The 24,713-nt window shown below is 38.7% G+C and overlaps 1 protein-coding gene and 1 long non-coding RNA gene across 2 annotated transcripts; one reads left to right on the top strand and one right to left on the bottom strand.

The window, feature by feature from the left end:
* Positions 1 to 40: 40 nt before the first annotated feature.
* Positions 41 to 8,215, bottom strand: LOC116293171 (uncharacterized). Its single transcript, XR_004196781.2, has 3 exons — positions 8,174 to 8,215; positions 7,936 to 8,088; positions 41 to 546 (listed from the first exon to the last, which is right to left on the bottom strand). It is a non-coding gene; the product is annotated as an uncharacterized LOC116293171 (long non-coding RNA).
* Positions 885 to 24,642, top strand: LOC116293170 (uncharacterized). The gene is made up of 18 exons (XM_031700564.2): positions 885 to 1,871; positions 3,579 to 4,311; positions 4,996 to 5,252; positions 5,803 to 5,964; positions 9,001 to 9,111; positions 11,228 to 11,369; positions 11,724 to 11,866; positions 12,156 to 12,325; positions 12,832 to 12,963; positions 13,483 to 13,674; positions 14,094 to 14,217; positions 14,319 to 14,567; positions 15,189 to 15,328; positions 15,796 to 16,014; positions 21,199 to 21,453; positions 22,223 to 22,583; positions 22,937 to 23,083; positions 23,522 to 24,642. The coding sequence occupies exons 1-18, from the start codon at positions 1,161 to 1,163 to the stop codon at positions 23,735 to 23,737; spliced, it is 4,464 nt and encodes a 1,487-aa protein (XP_031556424.2). The 5' UTR covers positions 885 to 1,160; the 3' UTR covers positions 23,738 to 24,642.
* Positions 24,643 to 24,713: the final 71 nt, after the last annotated feature.

Here is a 24,713-nt window from a genome sequence, read left to right as displayed (position 1 = left end):
TTTCAATCCTAACATACACTTCTATTAATAGTTATATCCAAATTATTTTTCCCTTTCCCATTTATTTTCCCCTTTTGACTTTTTTTCCTATTTTTAAAAAACCTAACATATTTTATGCTAAACGTGCTCTTAGAACTTTGCCAAATATTTGCTCAAAGGACCAAAACTGAAGCAATGGTTTCAAGATTGAGGTTGGAATTGTTGTAGTATGTGTCCAAACTTGACTATAATGTAATATTCAAGAAAAAATTTTTCATAAAAAACTGTATGATTCCTATGCTTTGTAACATAATCATCATAATATTGATATATAACCGGTGACTGGGAAACGATTTATCTTTCATTAATTTTTAAAATGTATTTGTGAACCATTATTCATAAAAATATATTTCCTACCACAAAATCAGACATTCGATCTGAGTTTGTTTGCAATACCCTGACATCAACATCCTTGTTGACATCCTTTTGCGACAGTATGCATGTAGCTTTGTTCATAATTAAGCCATGGGTTTACATATTATCTCTTGTATCTGGCCCTTGGAAAATCTAAAATGAAAAAACAAATACTTTAATTCTCATTCTTTTGTTGCATTTCTTCTCGTAATCTAAATTCAACGATTTCAAAGATTATTTGATTCCCATCCTCCAGGAAGTCTGTAAGTACACTATTTTGGTAATTTATCACGGTTTTAATTTTGTTTCTTATTTTACACAGCCTAAGGTCATTGAATAAGCTTTTTTTCCCTCAAAATTGAATACTGCTTGGCTCATATTGGCCAAAAAATTAAGTATGTTTGAGTGTTTTGGCCTCGTTGCCGGGGAAATCATACCCATTTGTTTATCTGACAACCAAGGATTTCGTCCCATGTGACTTTTTATGACGTCAAAATCCCGTACTCAAAAGAAATCCTTAACTTGCACCTGAATTATTACTCTTTCTTCTCGAGATAATGAGTTTCTGCTCCTCGGTATCACATTTGCAAGCTTTGAAATTGTATAATTGTCCTTTAGTTCAAGGTTGACTGTACGACGGACGTAAATTGGCCTAAGATTTGGCAGTGTAGTAGTAATATTTACATTGCATTGAGTATTGAAGTTCAACTTTTGAAACTCTTCTGTACGTGTTATGATAAAACCTCTGAGATGATTAACTAGCTATAATGGCTGATAATAAGAAAGACGAAGAGTTAGATAATGAAGTCAAGTATTCAGAAGCAGTTTCGAGGGAAAGTTCGAACTTGGAAGGAGAAGGAGGAAGTCAAGCCAGCGGGCAAAATGTCACTGGCGAAGCTGTTCAACGTGAAGAGAGCTTCGCCAAGAAAAAGAAAGGCAAAAAGGCAAAACGCCAAGACGATGATGAAGAACCTCTAGAGCGAGGTGACAGCTTCTCTGGACCCAAGAAAGGGAAAAAGAAAGGCAAAGGAGTAAAGAAGATCAAACAAGTTCGTGTTCCTGACGAAGAAAGTAAACAGAAAGAACAGTTCGAGTTAGGCGTTTTAGAAGAAACTGGCAGACCTACCGATAAAAAAATAAAAATGGAGACTACGAATATAGATAACAAGCTGATTCAAGAAGGTCAGGAAACTGAAATAATTACCCCAAAAGAAGGAACTACTGTCAAGGATTCTGAACAAAACAAGGACGAACGGCTCGAAAGCAGCGGGGACGAGAAGAAGGATTCGGAAAAGGAATCTCCAAGCGACGAAGATAATACAATTAAAATTGTTGCTAAAGATGAAAAATCTGATTCAACTGAGAAACCTGACGGCGTGAAAGATAGCGAAGGAGAAGAAATAAGAAGAAGGCCAACGCTTTCAGAGTTAAGAGGTGCTAGCATCGAAGGAGCAGAGGAATCGAGAGTGGCAGCGGAGGTCAGTGTTTTAAATTATTTATCTTCATAAAAGTCTCCGAAAACCCTTCTTTAGAGAGTTTCTTTGGGTATCAGAATAAGGAAATGAAGTGAACATATCTTTTTTTCCTTATTTGTCTTAATTTCCTTTCTTAAAGCACTTATCTTGATTTAATGGTGGTAGTCGCGACAAAGCATTTAGTGAGAGGACATTTATGAACTTGAAAAACAAATAACCTTGTCAAGATCCGGGGACAGATGTCCAGAGAATGGTGGTCTGTCTAATATTTGAATACTCTGTGATAATGTAATAATAATATGATTGCAAGCTTTGGATAGCTGATTTAAGACAATTTTATTTCTCTATAAGTTGCTTAATTACAAAAGGGGTACATGTAGTACTGGTTATTTGTACACAACCCCTGTTTCATGCAGGGACTGGAGGGGTTCAGAAGGGTAGTAGAACTTATAGACGTCAGGAATTTTGCACCTGTCAATCAAGAACTCACTGCTTACACTGTTTTAATGATTGGCGGATGGTAACGAAAAACACGACAAAACATGCATTGTATTTCTGTAGGCGGAAATATGAAGAATGCTCTACAAGGATTGCTCATTTTTATTTCTAGCATATACATACACTGTATTTACTCCCCCAGGGGGTACTGCCCTATATTCGCTACACAGGTACGTGCCGCCAAACAGGGTATGGTTTTCAGCGATTTTACTCTGGAACAGGGTCAGGGTTCAGAGGGCTCAGCGGCACATCCCTACCATAAACGGGCAAGAGTACCCCCTCCCCTCCGGGATTTACCCACAAGATTTTCATGGAACGCCCCTAATGGCTTGTCAATGGTCTCTGTCTGTCCATAATTGGCACTTTTCTTGCTAAATGCCTTTAAGGCCAGTTCTCGTTATTTGTCAGATTGACTGGTCATGAGTTGATCAAGCAGCTATTATTTTTAGTCACTGTGCACTGTGCAATTTATTTATTTATTTATTCATTGTCATTACTGCAGCATTTAAATTGAGTTGAAAATTGATAATAATAATAATAATAATAATAATGATATTTTATATAGCATCATTATCATGGAGAGTTATAAAGCAATGCTTTACATTACAAGTTTTATCATAAAAAGTTAAGGAATGAAATAACATTCAAATATTTTCAACAATATATTCAATTTCATTCAATTTCAATTTTCATTCAATTTCAACATTAATATAATTACATATGCAAATAAAGATTTGCATAAAAATATATATCAAGAGTAAGACTTCTTAAAAAGGAAGGTTTTAAGCTCACGCTGAAAACTCAAAATATCTCTGCATAACCTCATGTGCAGGAAGGGAATTCCATAGTTCTGGCGCAGCATTTGAGAATGCTCTTTTACCATAGGATTTAAGTTTGAAAGAACCTTTGGTTAAAAGATTGGATGATTGTGATCTCAGTTGACGAGGTGGCACATATGGTTTTACCAGTTCACTAAGATATGAGGGAGCACACCCATTCATAACCTTGAAGTTAGTAAAAGTATCTTGTAGTCAATTTGTTGTTCATCAGGCAAAATTCTCCTTTTTAACAATAAGGAGGTGCTTGTTCAATTTCTGGGGTGCATTTTGAAAAGGCTGCTTGGTGTAAAGGGGGTAGGGTCACATGACCCAAGTGCTAGCGGCTTACTAAATGAAAGATTTTCACTGAGAATAATTCATACATCTTTTTTAGAACTTGGGGTTGGTCGAAGAAGACTCAAAAGACAAAAAGGACCAAACAAAGGAAAACAGTCCTTCAACTGATTCAGAAACTCAAGCAACTACTACTGAGCAGAAAGAAGCAGAAGTAGTTATTGAGGTGGAAAGAAAAATCTCTAAAGATGCGCTTACATCCATTAAAGTTGTCTCTACGAAGCAAACAGAACAAGTTGCTGTGCCTTTACAGCAAGTTACTGAAGAACAAGAATCTATCAGTGTTGTTACTAAAGAAGAACAAGAACACATCGTAGTTCCTATGGGTGAAGATGCAGGAAAACCAGATGAGGAAAAGGCCCTTGAGGTTACTATAGAAACCACTGAGGAAAAAATAACAACTGAAAAAACTCAAGAGTTGTCTGCAGAAGTTGCAGTTGAAGTTGAGGCTGCAGTTGAAAACAAAACTGAATCTTCTTCAGAAGTGACAGCAGGTGAAAAACCCCAAGAAATGTCGGCAGAAGTAGCAGTTGAAGTTGGGTCTGTAGCTGATAACTCTGGATCTCCTTCAGGAGTGATGGCAGGTGGAAAGGAAGATAAAGATGATGTTAAGGAGGAAGAATCTGATGGAAAAACACAGACATTTTTGGAGTATGAGATTGATGATGAACTGCCCTGGGCAATGTACAGGTCACTAGACGCACCTCTCACAAAAAAGGCGCCAGTAGAGGAGGACGATGAATGGCCTCAGTCAGAAGAAGAAGAGGAATATGGTAAGAACAGGATAAAAGTACTTGGAATCTGTTTACTTTTGTTCATATTGTGTGTCTTTCTCTCACACACTACATATGATTTTCTTCAGGTTCTCTGATTTTCCTTGTTAATACAATATCTGAGCTGTCCAATAATTTATTTTTTAGGACTTTTTTTAAATATTCAAATTGGAACTATTGGAACTGTGTATGGAGCAATTGCCAATTTTGGCCTAAACACAGGGTGGTACCAAGATTATGTGTGATGCATGATTTAAGCTAAAATAAGTGTGTGATACATAAAAATGAGTTTGATTCATAAATTCTGGGCTTACTTTGACACAATGTTCTTCTCTCGAAATGTGTGTGATTCGTGAATACTTGAATCAATAAATTCCTGAAAAGTTAAAATTCAGTTAAGATTCATGATTCGTTAATGTGCCTCAAAATTATGTGTGAGGGTTAGAAATATTGTTCTGTAAAATGTGGTGTCAACCACCTCCGAGTCACATTATGAAAATTGTCCAATGACCAGGAATTATTCTCAGCCATAAGTAGAATCCAGAAATAATTCCTTGATGTCCAGAAAATATCCAATGAGTAACTCCACTTATGATTTGCATGTCACAGGAGGGTCTGGGATTAAAATAAAATAAATTAATTAATTAAAATTTTGAAACCAATGCAATAATTTTGTTTCATAAGAACCACCAACTAAAGAAGAACTCCCAGATATAGATGAACTAATGGGGAAACTAGATGGTGGAGAAACCGAACTAGAAACCTCAGCACCCCCTCCGCCTGTCATCCAGCCTGAAGATAAGGCACAGCAACAGAAGAAAATAGATGAACTAAAGCTTGGCCTGGCTGAAGAAAAGATAGATTCTTATCTGGATGACTTCGAGAGAAGAATGGAGGAAGAGATCTTGATGATCGGACAAATCTCACTGGAAGAAGTTCAGGTTAGTTTAGATAATTCATTAATACTTTTGAGATTTTCATGTTGTGAAAGACATAATATTTGCAAGGTTTTATTGTTTCCACTTGTATATCCTTTTTTTAATAGAAAAAATATATAAAGCTGTATAAAGCTGAGACCAACAAGAATTATGGTTAGATGTTCGGCTTTGATAACTATTGATGGACTTAAGATCTTTTACCAGTTAAAGTTTCATATCCTGTCCACATCCTTAAGATGATGTTTGTATCAAAAGCTTTCCTCAATGTTTCCCATGATCCTCAGCATTCTCAGTTAACCATTAATCCTTGATGACTAACTTTATTTAGCTAAGTATACAAAAATCAACAAGTGAGATGAGTGTTGTATGTTGTAATATAGTATGTAGTGGTAGTGTGTGTGTAGCGAACCTCATGACGGAAGAGCCCATGCAGGGACTATGAATGGTTGTATTAAATTGTCATATTAAAAATGAAAAAGATGTTTTGGCTGTTCTTGTAACAGCTGTCAGTATAGATCCTAATTGTTGCTAAGCCTATTATCATATATGGTAGGAAGAAGAACGTCGACTAAGAGATGAACACATTTCATATCAACAACAAGAAGCCAAGGTTCAACAAGAGAGAATCCAAGACATTATTGCCAGAGAAGAAAGAGCTAAGAAGTACATAATGGCAAAACTAAAGGAGAAACGCAAGGCTATTTTGAGGAGAGAGGTGAGTCAAAAATGACTTATACCACAAAATAATGAGGTCATTGTGAGTTCAAGAAAATATTTTGTAAAGCCTTTTTGGGCTTTTAGGATTCAGGGTAAACTGAAAGGGGAAAAAAGGAAGAAAAAAAGAGAAAATTGGCAAATAGAAACAAAGAAAATTTTCAATGCCTTGCTTTGGAAGGGAAGGGGCATCTTGATCTTAAAACAAAAAAATTCCCATTTATTTTCTATTCATTTTCATTTATTCCCAGTCTGAGAATACCTCTTTAAAATATTGTTATAAGATATTATTAGCAAAATTTTTCTCAGTCATGTTCCATTCATTCTCATTCTTTCCCATTTTGATAATGCATCTCAGAAATATTAATGTTAAATAGAAAGTCAAAAGCTAGCCTTTCTGTACTTGAATTTTTTTATAATTTTGAAGTCACAAGACTCAATTGCATGAGGAAGAGGTTCCATTCGTTTTCATTCATTCCCATTTTGATAATGCATCTCAGAAGTATTAATGTCAAGTAGAAAGTCAAAAGCTAGCCTTTCTGTACTTAAATTTTTCTAAAATTTTGAAGTTACAAGACTCAATTACATGAGGAAGAGGTTTGAGAAACTTGCCAATCAATAATAAATTAAGATTTCAAGTAGAATAAATGAAGAGTCCATTTTCATCTGCCTATTTTTCTCCTATAGAATAAACAAAAGCTACTTCAAGACTCAGTAACCTTTTTCTCATATACATTTATTTGAAAAGTTCTTCATATTAATTTTTTCTCAGTTATTAAAGGCGTTAATTAAGTCCATTTTCTGAGCATTCAAGTTTTCATGACCAAAATTTAACATCTTAAAAGTAATGATTTCTTATTTTATCAAAACCAATTTTATTATTAGAGCAAGAGTAAATTCAGTAATAAATTTTCTTGCCATAACTTAACCTTTAGATCTAATATTTTGTGAGGCATATTAATTTAAATATTTTTTTAAAACCAAAATACTGGTATTTGAGATTTGAAAAGCATTATAGGATTTTTACTTCCCTTTTGAATGTGTTTGAATTTTCCCATAGATTGCATACTTTTGTTGAAAAAAATAACTAAAAAAATTGAAAACTTATCCTTCATTCTTCAGTTTTCTGGCGGACGTTTCCAGTACTGACTTCCCTCATTCTTGAAGTGTATTCCAAGATGATTTTTGTGCTTCTCCTTGATCAATTTATCAGCCAACTTTCAACCTATTTGCTTCCATTATTTCTTTTCTTCTGTCCTTCACTTCGTTACTCAAGTATCTATCAAGCTCTTTTTTCCTTCTCTTATATTCTCTCCCTGACCTTGCTACTCCAGTATCTTAATTTGTCTGTCATGCTAAAAAGTTCCTATATTTTTGTTTGCTTTAACTTTTAGTAAAATCAATATAGTTTACATAGTGAATGAGTTAAGCACTGCTAAAAATGATTCTTTGCTCATACTGGTATTATTGACAATAGGATATATTAAATCAATTTTGAGCACACACGCTAAATGAAATGGTTACTTAAGTGTTGATAAATGACAAACACGTTCGGTTATTTCCTTTGATGAAAATAATTAAATTTTGAGTCTTGAACCTGTTATGATTAAGCTTTCATTTTATTTTCTTTTTTTCTCACCAATTCAATCTTTATTTGTTTCCCTCTTTTTTCCTTTCCTTTTCTTTTCTTTATTATCTTTATTTTTGTCCTTCCTTTTTTCTCCTTTTCTTTCTCTTTTTTCTTTTCTTTCTTATTTCTTTTTTTTTCATTTCTTCTTCTATCCTTGCTTTCTTTCTGTTTCTCTGTTTCTCTCTTATGTTTACATATAGCATATAAGTTATTTTTTCCATTACTTTTCATCAAGATACAAGGGCAAATTCAAGTAAGAAACAGCTGTGTATATTCTCATTAACTCTCCATCAAAACTGAACACACAAGTATCTTAAAACACAATAAGATAACTGTATATACCTCCAGAACTCTTTAGTCTATTTGTACTTGTGCTCCTGATCAAGTTGAAGCAATACTGTTAACAACACTCCATATTCTATACTTCCACTGCACTGCTGCAATATCAAGACTTCTGGGTTGTTATTAGTGCTGATGAACGATCTGTCTTTAACACTGGAAAAAATTAATAAATCCAACCAATATTATTCTAAGGATCTAGTTGGTATGTGAGAATTTTTTTCATACATTTCTTACTTACCTTTTGCTTGACATACACAACATTAAAAAACGTACAGATTTCTAAGGTTGCAAGAGAATATGCCAATGGAAAAAATCATCTTTTTAATGACTAGCCTTAGTTGTTTTTGAAAGATTGTTAAGATAACTTTTGTGTCTAGGAAAAAGTTACTATATTGATTAAAAAAAAAGATAATTCTGACGGTGACCATTAATTCTCATTTTTCATTTCTTATCTTATTTACCGTGTGTCACTTTCCCTAAATTGAACTCAGTTGGTAGTCATTTTCTTTCCATTTTTACTTCTCTAATTTACTCCACTATTTTATTAAAAACTTCCTATAAAAAAATAAATTTCTTTAATCTTATTTCTTCAAAATTCGTGCCATTTTCCCCCCAATATTATTTTCTGTCGCAAGCAATTTGCATTTGAAAAATAATTTTATCGATTTTGTAATAAATATTTCAAAAATTCTTTCTCTACTCATTTTGGTTCGAAAATCATAAGATTTTTATCGATAATGTCAACTGACTTGATTTCTCAGTCATTTGTTTAATTCCCTTTCACTTTTCCTTCGTTTTTCATTTCTATTGATATTTAATCCATAGTGTCTACTCACTTGTTTTCTAAGTCCTATCCCATTTGTTTTATTCTCTTTCATTTTGTCTAAGTTTTTTTAACACCATGACAGATGTACGTGTTGGACAGCCCACCTCAATAATCTTCAACAAGAAATCTTAGTTCAATATCAATGATTGGCGTTTTTCCGCTCACGGTCCTCTATATCACTGTAATACTCCTATATAACTCTATATTACTCTAATTCTGCTTCTAATTCCGTTTTTTAGGAGCATTTAATGCAACAAGATAGACTGATCCAGAACAGAATCCACAGAGCCTTCCGCAGAGCAGAAAACCAACTTCTTAAAGCTCTCAAGGCCAGGAAAGGCGAAGTCAAGGTAAGCTGGCAGCTTGTTTATCTTTTCTTTTCATATTATTAAGTTTCCAATAAAGAAAAAGTTATCTTTGGCTGTCAAAGAATCTGTCAGGGGGAAGTTCCGAAGCTAAGTAAAGCTGGCTTTTGGGATAGAAGAAGGATGATCTCTTTTGAGGAGGCTATTGAAAAAAAACTTCAATTGAATTTGGCATATTTTTAAGAGTCTTCCTTCAATGCAGAATTAGAAGAAATCCCGCTAACGCAAAATTTCCTAGGAGATAAAAAAATTCCTGGATTACTGAGATTAAATGAAACACAGGGAATAGCACAGCTTTTGGGCCATGTTTGTCGCCACAATTTTATTTATTGATGGAAAATAGTCCAATTTTAATTTCAATTTTAAAAGCATGTATAAGAAAGTGTAGTCTGAAAACACTGATAGATAACGGCGTTTTTGTCTTTAATTGCCTTTCAAGAGCCTTTACTTCGTAAGATAACATACGAACCAAACGAAGCATTAGTTTTATTAAGGTGGAAGCAAACTAATTCAATATTACTAGATGATAAGATTCTAAAAATTTCAGAAAAAAACGTACCTGAGGATGAGGAGAAAAAAAGCCAAAAACTAAAAATAGCACTGTTTAATTTTCGGCCGTAATAGGCTAAACATTTAAAAAATCTTAAAATAAAATACACTGTTAGAATCTAGGATAATCCAAGCACATTATATGAAAAATACAGTTAAATTGACGCAGTAGTTTTGCGAAGGGAGCGAGAATAAAAGTGTCCAAAATTCGCTCTGAATTAGTTTGGTTCACCTTAAACCCTCAACAACCTCTGGGGTGATCGACTTCAGGACACGGCTATCGTACAGATGAAATTGGAATTTAGTGTGTTAGCTTCTGCAGAAGGAGGAAAAGCGGAGATCCCGGAGAAAAACCCTCAAGGGAGAGTCGTAAACAAAATCTACTCAAGTTGACCTGAACTAGATTTGATATTTGAAAGTATTTGCTAGATCAGTCTTTCGAAATATAGGTACAGGGTCGTTGCCGAAATCTGAAAAAAAAACAAAAAAACTTGGAAGTTCGCATATTCAAATTGCAACCTTCAACGCCGCATACACAATAGTTTTTACACCGTTCAGTCTATTAATTGAAGAGCTGGCACGCCCTATAAAAACATCAGCGCATGAACAATCACCAAGCAAGGCGTCAGGCAAGTCTTTGCTGCCAAAATGTGGGTAACAAATGAGAGAAAAAATACCTCGAATAAAAAAAAACCTGCCTGATTGTGACGCCAAAGCGTGGGTATCAGTGTACTAAAAGCCGGATGTAACGATGTATCCTATAACCAAATGTATAGAATGTGAAAAACGTATAGAGGCAAGGGTTGGTAAATGTAGATCTTAAGATCCTGAACTATTGGTTTTAATCTAGTTCTAACCACCGCCATTCGTGCATCGCTGGTAATGATACTTTGACGGAATAAAATGTGGGCAAGCTGTTGCTGGTAATGATACTATGACGGAATAAAATTTGGGCAAGCTGTACCACACTCATCCAGTATAGATCTCATTAACACCTCGTACTCAGGATGGTTAACACCATACAGTGTTCGAGTGTCTGGACACAAGATAATATCAGTGTGTTTTTCACTGGCTTGACAATACCTGGATTAACAAGAATGATATTTTTTGGGTTTTTATAATCTTTGTGAGGATCAGTAGAATCTTTTGTTCCATATTTCACCGTGTGTTTTGGTCTGTTGGTAAAATATACCCATTTACGAAGTGCGCGATGTTTTTCCATTTAAAATCACTTGTCATTCACTTGTATATAATTTCTTTCTTTACTGGTGATTCTAAGATCGCTTGACAAAATAAACCCATTTAAGTTGGCCGCACATTTTCCCTCCAATTTTACATTGGTTTGATGGGTCGCTGCTTCCCCACCCCACCCCCCCCCTCCCTCCCTCCAATACAGTATTCCATGAAACCTGAGGAAATGGCGGGAAACTTTAACGAAGAAACGCGTGAGTGTTTTTATTGGCGGAATAACGGTACATTGCCCCTCTGCGACCGAGACCTCGCTACGCCCCTCATCTGTAGTAGTTCTAATTTTTTTGTATTGTTCTAACAGACTATGTATGGAGATCTTATCCTTGCTGATGGTCAGTACGGTGGTAGCAAAGGAAGACGATGGAAAGTAGACTGGAACCGAACTCCTCAACCAATCCAGATCAAACTGAAGTGTCTGAGAGGAGTGAAGGACAAACTACCAGGTATACCCCACCACATAGCTCCCATGAATGAGAGTGCTAGAGCTGGATGGGCGAGCGCAGGCGTTTTGGCGCGAAAATTGTTGCCCAGCTCCACAGGTAGCCTAACCAAGAAAGAGGAAAATTTACGATTTTTATTTCAACTCTATTTTTGGGGAACGGACGGCTGCTCTCCTTCGCTACGCCCTTGTATTTATTCCACTAACATGCACGATACTCAACACCAATTGGCTTGGATAATGGCTGTCGGTTTCTGATACAACCCATCCCCCTTGTCCCTAGAGGGTCTTGCTTGAAACCCTCTAACTCTATGCAGACAATACAAATGACTGAGACAGTTTTTGTTTATTGCTTAAGGTGGCCGTTACGTTTTGATGGTGTCCCTGTACGATCGTCTGGGTGGACATGTCTTAAAGTGGTCCAACCTGAAGGGTCAGCAGTGGGGAGGAGCTACTCTCCCTCTCCACCATGATGGAGAGTTCTTTAACATAGAAATCAAGGTAAACATTAACGCATAAGTTACAGCGAAAACGGAAGAGCAACGAGCTGTGAGCGCTACTTTCACTACTAAAAGCTTCGCGAAATGCAAGCGCGCGCGGAGCATGGGGGCTCACTCGTTCGCATATTATCTCCTTCGGCGACTCTTTCACGCTGCGCCTCGCGTCTTACTCATTGTCTCTTTTAAATTCCGCTTTGCCATGTCTTATGAGCAGTGTATTTTGCCATGCCTTATGAGCAGTGTATTTAGTAATGATGTTGGTTATCCTGTTTCATTTCCTGCCCCAACAGATAGACCAAAGTGTGTTTACAGTGTGTCCAGCAAGACCAGATGTTCGTCCAGGCATGTGCTTGGTGTTTGAGTTGTTCATCTTACGAGGCAGCGTCACGGCTACAGACCGCGTGGTAGGATGGGGATGCTTTCCTATCTGTGACGGAGAGTTCAACATCGTTGAGGGAAAGTACGTAAATCAAATCAAATCATTCTTATTTTACGAAGATAGAAATTAATATGGCCCTCATTCCATGATCAAATTGGAATTTAAAAGTGAAAAACCCTCCACGCACAGGAGAGAACCAACAAGCAACTCTACTCACATGTGATAGCGAGTTCGGGATTGAACCCGGAACCTTGGTGGTGAGGACCGGCGCATTACTAGCGCACACCATCTGCGCTACTAGTGCTATGCTTTGCGCATGTCTTTCAGAACTCGCGCAATGGTCTTGCGACGATCGGGTCACGCGTTAAACTCGTAACAACTGCACCACTTTAAAAGTTGCCAGCGAAGAAAGCAAAGGCATCTTATGAAAGTAAAGTGAAAATTTCCTAATATTTTTATTGGTGGTCGGGTTTTGTATTTTTCTCGGTCAACACTAGCCTAATATGACTGCGTTAAATCGAATTCCAAATGCCCCAAGTGCATGTGATAAGTCATGTTTAGTTACACTTTCTTTCTCTTTCCAACAGGTACAAATCCCCGTTCTTAAGGGGTGACATGGATCCCAGTATTGATAAACACGAAAAGGTGGAGGAGCTGATGGCTCAGGATCTAGAGAACTGGCTGTGTAACTTGTACTTTGAGGTCGTTAAGTTACCCAGGTAAACTATCTATGAATCAAGGCTTCCAAAATCTTTTGTAGATGTTTTCTGGATAAGGTCAAAACGAATGAAGGCCATTCACCAATCGTTTGAGTGACCAAGAAACAATACCTCCATGTCGAGGTTGGACTAGATGTGTTCATACATTTACTGTATTTATCAAGTTCAACCATGTTTTCATGTGTGCCGAAAAACGTATTATAAAATAACTGTTATAAATCTCGCATTCTGATTGGTTGGGAGCGCGTGCTCAATGAGAGCACACAGCACGCATGCGCCCTTTGCATTTTGTGAGAGAATTCAAAAATTTGCTTGCTGTGCTATGTGGAGTTATAAAGCACTTGGGATTGGCAGAACACTCGAGAAGTGTCGAAAAGCACTCCGCACTACCTATCCCCGCGTGCTTTATAACAGCACACACGTTTTATATTTCTTCATTTCCACACATATCTGAGAGGGCAGGGTATAACCACCATACTCGCATATTACTCAGTTCTATCTACATGTTATTGTTTCCAGATACATGGCAGGACAGAAGGAGTATGAGGTTGAGTTACAGTTCACATCAGGTCTCGTCGGGTACCCCGCACGTACAAACACTGGAGAGGAATTCATTGATGGTGAACAACCGGTGTATGGCTCTAGGGCTGACCTGAAATCATTAGCCTCGCCCACCAGTAGTAGGAGACCTAGCCGTGTTAGCATGCTAGGGTAAGTAGCAAGCTACACTGTATACTGTACAGGGGCTTAGTATAGCCATTTGTATGACTTGCAGAAGTCTAATTTGCGCCAGTAAGGCGGGGAGTGATTCCTCAGTCTTCCTAGCAAGATGCTAATGACCAGAAGCTCATGACCCATTACACATTGATTCTATTTGTAGATGTTTTTTCTGGGGGAGGGGTGGTGGAGGAGGGGGTAACGGTAGGACAACCCTCTAAGCACAGAAGAAGAGAACCAGCCAACGCCTAACTTAACATATGATGATGGCGGTTTCCGATATCCCTTATATTTTACCGCGGATATCTCGAAGTTCCCTTATTGCGCATCTTTTCCCTGGTCCCCAGTAGGTTCAAGGTAACGCGACTTCACTATGTTTGCAGTCTACCTAATATAAGGTTATTGTATTTCAGTGGATCAAGTTTTCTCGGAAGCACCATGGACCTGAAAGGTGAAGGCAAGGAGCAGCTGCCTGGATCCACGGTGGATCTTCAGGTTGAAGTCCCAGACCTCTCCACTATGCCTAAACGAAAACTGGTAATTATCATGCTGCCTGCCTGCCTGCATCTCTTTATTTCTAAGTTATGGCTTTTCTTTGCTTACTAATGGAATTCCTGTTTTTTTGTTGTTGGTTACAGTCCTTAGCAGTCCCCGATGCCAGCACTCTCCGTCGCTCGTCAGTAGTCTCCCAGACACGTCGTATGTCATCGGTGTCCACTACCCGGCGCATGTCTAAACCCATGACCGTGGCCATGTCTCGTAAAACGGTAGAAATGGACATGTCCTCTGAAGGGTCTGGTACTGACTACTCTGACGACGAAGTACTGATGTTGAAGAAGGATGATGGGTTCAATCCGGTTAAAGGACAGCCCGGGATGTATTACAAGGTATGAGAGGGCAGCCCGGGATGTATTACAAGGTATGAGAGGGCAGCCCGGGATGTATTACAAGGTATGAGAGGACAGCCCGGGATATATTACAAGGTATGAGAGGGCAGCCCGGTATGTATTATAAGGTATGAGAGGGTAGCCCGGGATGTATTACAAGGTATGAGAGGGCAGCCCGGGATGTATTACAAGGTATGAGAGGGCAGCCCGGGATGTATTACAAGGTATGAGAGGGCAGCCTGGGATGTATTACAAGGTATGAGAGGGCAGCCCGGTATGTATTACAAGGTATGAGAGGGCACACGTGGGATAGGTTCAAAATGGACCTCCTAGTCTTAGGCGTAATGTTTTCCCATTTCAGACCACATGTCAGTCTCTTGAGAATTAGATTCTATGTATTATTTATATCTATAATCGTGCTCCTTCTCATGCGCATCCCGCGCTAGATAAAGAATTTATACTCCAGGGAATGACACGTTGTCTGAAATGGGTAAACATTACGCCCAAGCCGAGGAGGTCTATAGAGAGATCAGGCGTCGATCGGTAATCTTTGAACCGAAGTCCGCAAAATTAACCTTCCTTCACTTCTGTTTCCTGATAAAGATTTTCATTTTGTGTCAGAAACACCACAATAATCCCGTAGACGTGTATGCTAAAAAGATGTTCACCTTGTTACCCAAGACGCCTCTCTTGACGAGACGAAAGAAGAAGAAGAAGCTGACCCACACAGAAGAACTGGAACAACATTCTTTCTCTGTCAAGTATGTAAACGTGTTAAATACTGCCATGGTACAAACCAAACATGCATTGATTACCATAAAGATGCAACAACGTTTGCTGTTGAACCGTTATTTTTGTGTGAGTGGGAAGTATGCGGTCAATCAATCAATCAATCAACTTGATTTAAAAAGGGTGACGTATTAACCCAGTGAGTTATCTAACATACGGCCTTCACGGTACTGACATACATTACGTACTCGGTACCACATGCCGTAACGACACAATAGCTTCCTTCTGTTAGTTTCATGCAAATCGTTCAATCAATCGATGGTTACTGTAACAGTAAGATAAAGTATGGCTGGTGTGTGGCTTATATATATGTAGTATCGTTTTCCACTCACACGAAGCGATTGTCATTTAAACGCATTTAAACGAAATCTCAAAGGTCCAATGCAGTTTGGGTGCAGTAACAGTTGCGGTAATTTATCGTATTTTTTTTTTCTTGCAGACAACCATTTTCCAACAAAGGGCACATTGTTCACCGGGGCCGAGAGAAGATGCAGTATGTAGGCCGTCAACTGATGGCCGAGCTTGGCCTCTCCCAATGGAGGTCCCGTGAGTTTTGGGCCATGATGCTGATGATCGCGTTCACTTGGTTTTTACGGCTGTACGCGCATTATGGAGGACAATGGTTGTACCTGACTGCTCTGATTATACCAATAAACAAGTAAGCACTTCGATTTTTTGGATACTATATTTGCGCAATTATGAGTTCTCGACGCGCGTAGAAGATTTCGTCTGACGTGAAAAACTAACTATGCGTACGTGCTGTGCCGTGACCGTGTCGGTTCGCGACCGAGCATTTTCATTGGATGACGGAGTAGTTTTTTCGCGCACTGTGATTGGTTCGGAAGATTTCTTAAGTTCCATGACGGGTGTCGTGCTTTTTTCAGAAAATTTCTTAATGGAACCCTTAGTCGGGGATCTAAAAAATGTTGCCAGTAATTGGTAAATTGGGTACTCGTTTTCTTCCGTATCCTAGCTGAAGTCCGCCGTGTTTATATTCCGTTTTACAAATAGTCTAGAATAGAAAGATTTTACTGAACTTGCCGATAGGTGGAATGAGAGAGGAGTTATAGATCAACCCCTCATGGTTTGTGGTACTTGGCCAGTTTAAAAGTATTGGTTTTAAACCACTTTTATTTATCATGTTGCGAACATTCCATTTTTGGCTGGGAAACGTTGTACTTCACGAGAGAAACTTCAAGAGAAATTTCAATTTTTTAAAAAGAAAAGTTTCTCTCGTGAATTACAAAAAGAGTTACAGATGGACAAATGATTGAAAAACATTTCGAGTTTTAGACCACAAGTTTATTTTTAATAAATTAGATAGTGAAAATAAGCAAAGAATTTTAATTTTGGTCGTAAAAATAAGTTTGGTTTTTATCACAAACAATATGAAAAATGAATAACTGATTTTTTTTTTTGAGAAGTGGGCAATTTTTTGTTAGTTGTTTTCTCCAGAAATAAAACGGAGATTGTCACAGGCAAAGATTGATTCAGGCAAAGATTTCAAAAACATAAAACATATGTTATTTCTTGAAAAGGTGTTCCTGGACGGATGTTTTCAGTATTTCTTGAAAGAAGTGTGTATTAATAGGTCTAGTAAACATAAATCTCTATAGACTGAAGTTATGCATAATACATAGAGAGGAGCCAAAATACACATCTAAACACAGACAAAACCACTATAGTAAATCAGGCTCTCATGGAGCCCAAAAGTATTCTGGGCGAGCCATCATGACGTAGCTTGTTGCTACGGTAACGGTGACCGTGGTGACGGCGGCGGCACCAAGCAGCACTTGAGATGGGGTATACCATGCGCAATCTTCGTCTGGAAAAGAAATTAGTATGTACTGACTATCATTTTCACGTGATCATCTTGTGCAGCAGGAAAAGTTTCACGTGCAAATCACGTGTGTATGCACATCGCATGTTGGTATCACGTTTTGATCACGTGCATCCAAAACTATCCAAAGCCAGTACAACAACAGTAACTTGACTTACCAACAACTCCCATGTCACGTCCAAAGCTTTCCTCCTCGTAAATTTGCTGTATTTCGAAATGACCGCCATCGCTAGCGGCGTCATTACTAGCCTCGCTTGCTTTCAAAGGACATTCATCCATTGATAGTTCGTCTGCTAAGCAAACAGACATGTTCTTGACCACGGCAGAGGCGTTGTATTCTGGAAGTCTTGGACACTTAGGCTGTGAACGAGTCTGTCGTAGGTCCAAATGAACGCCATCGCTAGTAGCGTCTTTACTAGCCTCGCTTGCATTCAAAGGACATTCACCCGTTGATAGTTCGTCTGCTAAGCAAACAGACATGTTCTTGACCACGACAAAGGCGTTGTATTCTGGAAATCTTGGACACTTAGGCTGTGAACGACCCTTAACACGACGCTCAGCTATGTCAACCCTTGTGGTGGCTTTAGCTTTGTCATCGTTAAGAGATGGTTGTTGTAAATCGTCATTCACTTTCTGTTCTCCCTTGAGATCAGCCTCATCTTGGCTGAATATTGGTTCTCTTGTCTCTGTTGGATTTCCCTCTGGGCTAAATCTACACACAAGCTCTTCAGAGGAGATGTTGTGACTGGATTCATCCTGGAAGCGAGAGGCAACAGGCTGAGAAATGGCAGTACCTTCTGTACGCTTTTTCCCAGTCATCTCATGTCTGTCCTCAGGAAGAATCGCTTCCATTGCAGGCCGCATCTCTGTTGCACCCAGTCTTGTCATCTCGGCTGTCTGTTCGTCTTTAACATGGTCTTCCAGAGAAACGGCAGTAGCTTCTGTGATGTTCTCCATCAGTGCTTCTGTCGCACTCTGGATGTTCACCGTGCGCTCTTGAAATAAAAAGAAAATTTGATTCAGTTGATCGTATGTGATCATGTCAAAATCTTTGTTCAGTTTAAAAGTCACACTCAATAAAAACACTCTCAAAGGTTTTCATTGGCACAGTGTTCTTGTTTATTGGAATTTGTAGTCAATAACTTACCAGGGACGGCATCCAAGTCTATCTGCTTCAAGACCTTCTTTCCAAGCCACGTGCGGGCTTTGAAGTTGAACCAAGGCTCACGTCTTGTGACTGGTTTAGCTTCTGTAGATCATGAATACAATACTGAGTGAGGTAATATTCATGGATAAGCAATGCTATACCTTTGAAATGGCTCACGCAGTTGAGCTCATGCTTAAATAGCTATAAGAGATGTTGACAGGGGGATCTTCTGGCGGTGCAGTTCGGCCTTAAAACTTCTCAAAATGCGGGAGTGACTTTCCCCCCTTCTTCAAGCCAGCAGCATAAATGGTCTGCTTTTGTTGGTAGATTAAAAATCTCTCGTTTAAAGGCCAATCGATTCACTTGATCATGAGACAAAGAGGAGAAGATTGCTATAAACTTGGCTTACCGTCGCTAACCGCGAAGATTCTCTGATCAAATTCAAACGAGAGTGGCTTACCAACCCATCGACCCCTCAAGATGAACCACTGGCTACCTTTAGTGTCTGTCTTGGGATCTGTTAGGAACAACACGATATTTATTACCACATTAGCACTACCAGTGTGCAAGATTCGTCAGAGATCAAATTCTCTTTTAATTTAGATTACTGATTAATTGGGGAGTGCTTAGTGGAGACCCCAGCGGTGCTGCTCTTGTTATGTTCAAAGTTTGGATGGCCCAAGTTTCCGCACTAAATGGCGCCGCCGACTCAAGTAGAATCTCAATGTCTCAGTGGTTGCGCAACTGTTAAGTGTTCCTATTAGACGATGATATATTTATATTTTGTTGAACGAAAAACCACAAAAATGGCGCCGCCGCCTCAAGGAATATCTAAGTGTCTCAGGAGTTGCGCAACTTTTAAATATCACTATAGTCGTCGAATTCGTTTATATTTTGTTTAAAAAAGTGTCAGAAAAATGGCGGCGCCGTCTCGAGGAGCATTATAGTGTCTCACTATAGTCATCAAATTCTTTTGTATTTTGTCTTTACTTAGACTTTAATATGGCTCCATTATTGCATTTTGTGTCATCTTGTCTTACCCATCCTCCAGTCTGAGGTGATTTTCTTGGTAGAGTGAAGTCGAACCATCTCCATAGATAACTTGTTATCCTTGATAGTGAACCTCGCCTTGAATGCAACCCACTTGTTCTCCATGTCAGCAAGATCCTTTGCATCTTTAAACACGAACAGACAGAGATTAGTTTTATATATCAACTCTATTAACTAGTAAGATTAAGGCTAGCTTCATTTGGTACACTGCGTTTTTGGTTTGTAGTTTTTGTTATTTTCAAAAAAATATTTTTCTTGAATAACAATTTCTAAATTTCTTGAGTTTAAGATATTCTTGGATAAGATTTCATTACAATCTTACATGTCAGTGTCTTTTTTCTTTTTATTTGTTTGTTTAGTGTTGAAGTCAGGCACTCTAGCTACTGTCACATATATATATAGTTAGATAGTTTCATAGCTTATGGAATGTTTTTTTTTATCATATTGTGGCTATAATAAAGGATATCATCAATAAAATCACTATTCACTAGATGTTCTAGTTTTTTATGCTTCATTCATACCCAGTAACTCATCGTCTCTAATCCTGAAATTCTGTTCATCGACTGGTAAATCACATCTCTTAGAGATTTCATTCACTGTATAAACATAAAATATATAGGATAAGATAAATATATAGGTATATTAGCCATAGTTAGAATATTTGATCCTTTCTACAAAAAGAAATCTATATTAAAAAATATAAGAAATAATAACTACCTCAACTTTATTTTTTCGACAAAAAGATTGCGCAAATTTAAGCATTTTTCATCAAAGTAAAAATTTTCTCTAAAAAGTTTAAAAATAAATGGTTGACGTACAAAATGTTTCACATCGAACACGCGCGTCGATAGTTACGTCATCAAAGTCTTTCGCGCGGGAAAAAACATTGACAAAACTTACCAGTCATCGCGCATTCCCTTTGGTTGATTGTCCCTACGATATAAATAGAAACAGTCAAAGCAACTAAAGCGAATAAAAAATCATATTTATCCAAACCACCCGGCATCTTGATAAGACGTCTGTAGACCACGCAAGTCTACGGACAATGATTGCCGTTAATTCACTAGCTCAGTTAATAAAGGTTTAATTGGACTACGTCATAATGCAATTAGAATACTGACCGCGGGGAATTCTGGGTAGAGAACATTACGTCAATATCCAATTAGAACGCTGACCCCGGTGAATTCTGGATATAGAACCTTACGTCAATATCCCATAATCATTTTCATGAAGAAAATATTGAGGGAACTGATCTATTTAAGCGTATTAAAAAGGTTTTAAGGAACATTATGGCGACACGAGTGAAAAACATCTGCGCATGCTCTGAATCCCTATGCAAATTAGTCAAAACATGAGTAAATTTGACTTTCAAACATGCCTGATAAATTGGACTTCACAAAACGACAAGACTTAGTGTCCATGCTTGAAACTTAAGGCCAATTCTTTCACGTTGTGTTATTTGATACAGTATCTTGATCTGACAAAAGTATACTCTCGAAATTTTTTGTATACTTGGAGAAAACAAACATCTATTTTCTCACTCAAACTCTTCAAAATTCTTAGGAAACGTGCTGAAATGCACGCATGCGCAAACGTTTTTCTCTATTGTCCATTATGGCTATTTATTGTTAAAAACTTGCGTTCTAAGTATCGACCTAGTTAGGCCCTCTGTACTTTATGAGGAACACAAACTTTACCACAACCTTGAAAGCGCTAAAAGCGCGACCACAGGAAGCCCAAGTGAGATTTTTCCGGCAACTTTTCTTGACACTTTACTAAATAATATTTCCAATTCTTGACCGCAGATTCGAGTTCCTGCCATACACAGTCAACCTGAACTACCAAACTACATTACTACACACAGAAGAAGAGATCGCGCTGGTTATTCTCGGTCCGTTCACCAATATCTTGATATTCTGTTTGTTGGTGATCGCTGCCTGGGCTATCCAGCGATTGTTTGGTATCTTCCCCAACATCTTCTCTCGCTTCATCATGGCGCTAGGAATCAATATCCTGTTGGATCCCTTGTGGATTATCATTGTTGATTCCGCTCTGCTGAGGTAACAATTAATTAACTATATTACATAGAGCAGTTTTTGTATGAGTGGGACTCAACCACACGGCAAATTTATAGCCGTGATTTAGCCGCTTACCACAGCCACAATACTACGCGTTGATGTTGCACTCATGAATTACTGGGAAGCCATTTTAGTGTTATGGCGTGTCATACCATGGAGGTGCATGCCGTAAGTCAGAATCGTATGTTTCCTACTGATACGAAAACTGTTGTATGATTAGATGTTTGCGCCCTGCTAATGCGCCATCTCTCACAGCTATGGCTATGGGTTGGATCCCTGGAGCAGCCATACGTGAGTAGAGTTGCTTGTTGGTTCTCTCATGTGCTCCCTCCGCAAAACCAAACAAGTTCAATTAAACACATCAACCTATTTTTACAATCATCACTCCCCGTAAGAGGCTCTTGCGTGAGCTTCTAATTCGATTTTGCGTCGAGCGTTTTACCCACGAGTCTCTGACTTGGAAGACGAGCAATCTCTCCCTGTCTGGTCAACGTAAAATTATATATTACATTTACATTTGCCTCATTGTCACGCATTAACTCATTTAAATAAAGTTCTTGTGGGTTTGTGGGGGAGGGTTGAGGGGGAGGAATTTCGCACCAAATTGTGCGCGCTCGGCCACCCCTTCATTCCAAACACTGGGACCCTTTTTATGCCAGTGGTTTTTTAACTCTTATTTGCCGGTCTTCGCGTCCCCTGATTATATTTTCACCTTTCACTTCTATCTAAATTGGGCTCCCTGTGCTTTTAGGTATCGTAATGTCGGTGGAGACCTACCAATAGGAGACGCATTCAAACTCTACTGGCATTTTGATCGTTACGAGAAGAACGGCGCAGTGGGAATAGTCTTGACGATCTTCCTGTACATCGTGACCCTCTTCGCTTCCTCCACCATCCTCTACATGTATTTCCTTCGTCTCCATAACAACGGTCGTCTGATGGACGTCTATCATCGTCTGCATGCATCAGAAGACGACTTCTTTATTCCTTATGACTTGGAGATCTCTAACGAGGAGCTGAACTTCATCTGCAAGAAATCAGAGCAGTGGAGAGGAGAAGAAGGCGAGAGGAGGAAGACAGCGGTTTATGATTATATTTGGGAAGAAGAACAGGTATTGTAATCTTAGAGGGGAGGGGTGGGGTTACCTGGTACCCACGATAGCATCATCTTAGAGGGAAGGGGTGGGGGGACACCCAGTATCGAGTATTTCAAGCAGTTCTCGGAGGGGACGGGGGGTATTTAACGGTAACCACCAAACCAAAAATGGGATGGATAATCATTAGTCATTTTTCCCATGTAAACATTGATTCAGAATGGAATAAGGAAGGAAGATTGGCTGCTTTCTCGCTCTCAGTCCTTTTCGGTTAATGTTGATCCAGGTACCCAACGTTAAGAAAAGAGAAAAGGAAAGACATCAGCGGCTAAAGTTATTGATCTAAAGGTCCGTTAAATCCTTGTGTCTAGGTTGACGAGGCTGAGATAAACGAAGGGCACAACCAGGCAGGTCGCCGTGAGATCACCACACACGTGTCAGTACACACCCTTCATCTCGATGGACTGAGAGAACTGTACAGACACTTCTTGCGTCTACCAGACGGCGCCATCGTTGAGGTACGTCAATCTACTTAATCTCTATTTCATGGGTGACATGTGTAGTGCTGTCTTTCACCATGTGTAGTTCAAGCCTGCGGTCGTGCGTTCGAGTCTCGACTGAACCGCATATGTGATTTGAGTTTTCTGGTTTGATGTGTTATTCTCTTCCTTGCCAAGAGAATTTTTCCGGGTTGCAAATAAAAATTGTTTCCAAGTTCAGAAAAAGGTTTTCCTATGTCACGCGGGGTCTCAGATATCGTCGAGGATAAGATGCCCCTGGTTTATCACAGTAGAACGTCAAACTAATTAAGACTGTGATGCGCAAACAACCATATAAGATTGCTGGGCCTCTTGCGGGTACCTGGGAGAGAACCCTGGTGTACCCACGAGAAAGGAAGAAAATTTCGTGCAGGAAAAGTATCATTACACTATTTCGTTGATTTTCTGTTTTATCAGGTATTCAATGAAATCAACCTTGCCGGCATGGATGAAGGTATCAAACAGGCTCTCATCAAAGGAACCACCTATCAAGCAATGGACAATACCACTGCTTCCAAGACCAGCCTACGATCACGTGGTCGGTCATCCTCCGTGGTCAGCGGTACGTCATTCCGAAGACCTTCAGTGCTGTTGGAAGTACCCAAGGCCGCGCGGTCATCTTCACCCGTCTAGACCTGAAAACCACCATTTTTTGCATGTGGAAAGTAAGCCTGATTTGCCCTTTTAATATGAGTACGGTGTGTCTTAGTTTTCGAAGGGGTTTGATAGCCTTATGTGCCTTCTGGTGCGTAGCGGCTTATTCACTACTCTTAATTATACCATAATTATTTCTAGAACTTGTCGGCTTAGCCTCGAATCCAGGAGTTGCTTGTTTTGTTATTCTAATTTCTGCTTTTGTTTTCTACTTCAAAAATGAGGCTAAGCTTGCACATTCTAGAAAATAATGGTATTTTTAGGAGTAGTGAATAAAGTTTAAAAGTGTATTGATTGACTTTCACAGTGATACGAAAAGTGCTCTAATTATGTTGGTGTTTCAAGTGTGAATCAGGCCCCAATGTATATATTTTTTATATAGTTTATTTTTACACTCGGTGATGTCCAAAGACAGCCTCAGGTGCGGATCTAGGGGAGGGGTGCAGGGGGTGTGCACCCCTCCCTGGTTCGACTTTGTGCCCCTATTTCGAAGATAACTAATACTGTTTTTTGGCAGCAATAGTAGTACAAGAGGGGGATGGGTGCGGATAAGCAGCTACACATCCCGAGGGGTAATAGACACAAGACAAAATATTTAAACGGCGATCATTCGCTCCCATTTTTTCACATCATTTCATTTCCATTTTAAAATTGAGGCTATGGGGATATAAGAGGGGTATTTAGGCGATTAATCCCTCCGAGCCTCGACATGAAGGTTCTTATTCTTCACTGTCACTAGTAGCAACCATTCCTGTGACTATGGCAACGCACATAATTGCGTTCTGCTCACACGATTAGTAGATATTTTTCTATTTTTGTATAAGTATTTATTTTTGTGCTTCGTATTTCAAAACATTTAAAATAAAACCATCAATGAACACCAAGTGTGGCTTTTCATACATTTAGTTCAAAAACATAAAGCATTGCCATAAACATCAGCGTTCTAATCGATGTC

This window comes from Actinia tenebrosa, unplaced genomic scaffold (genome assembly GCF_029948245.1).
Source record: "Actinia tenebrosa isolate PJP-AT-01 unplaced genomic scaffold, QUT_ActTen_1.0 PGA_scaffold13__45_contigs__length_12533684, whole genome shotgun sequence".
Lineage (NCBI taxonomy): Eukaryota > Metazoa > Cnidaria > Anthozoa > Actiniaria > Actiniidae > Actinia > Actinia tenebrosa.
The sequence above is the reverse complement of the archived record's forward strand: the minus strand, read 5'-3'. Positions and strand labels throughout refer to the sequence as shown.

What these genes read in the sequence shown, in the direction of transcription:
- LOC116293170 (XM_031700564.2), top strand. Translation starts at nt 1,161, where the DNA reads ATGGCTGATAATAAGAAAGACGAAGAGTTAGATAATGAAGTCAAGTAT. An exon ending in AGCCGTGTTAGCATGCTAGG is followed by an intron (nt 13,675 to 14,093) that starts GTAAGTAGCAAG and finishes ATTGTATTTCAG; the next exon opens with TGGATCAAGTTTTCTCGGAA. An exon ending in CTGATTATACCAATAAACAA is followed by an intron (nt 16,015 to 21,198) that starts GTAAGCACTTCG and finishes TCTTGACCGCAG; the next exon opens with ATTCGAGTTCCTGCCATACA.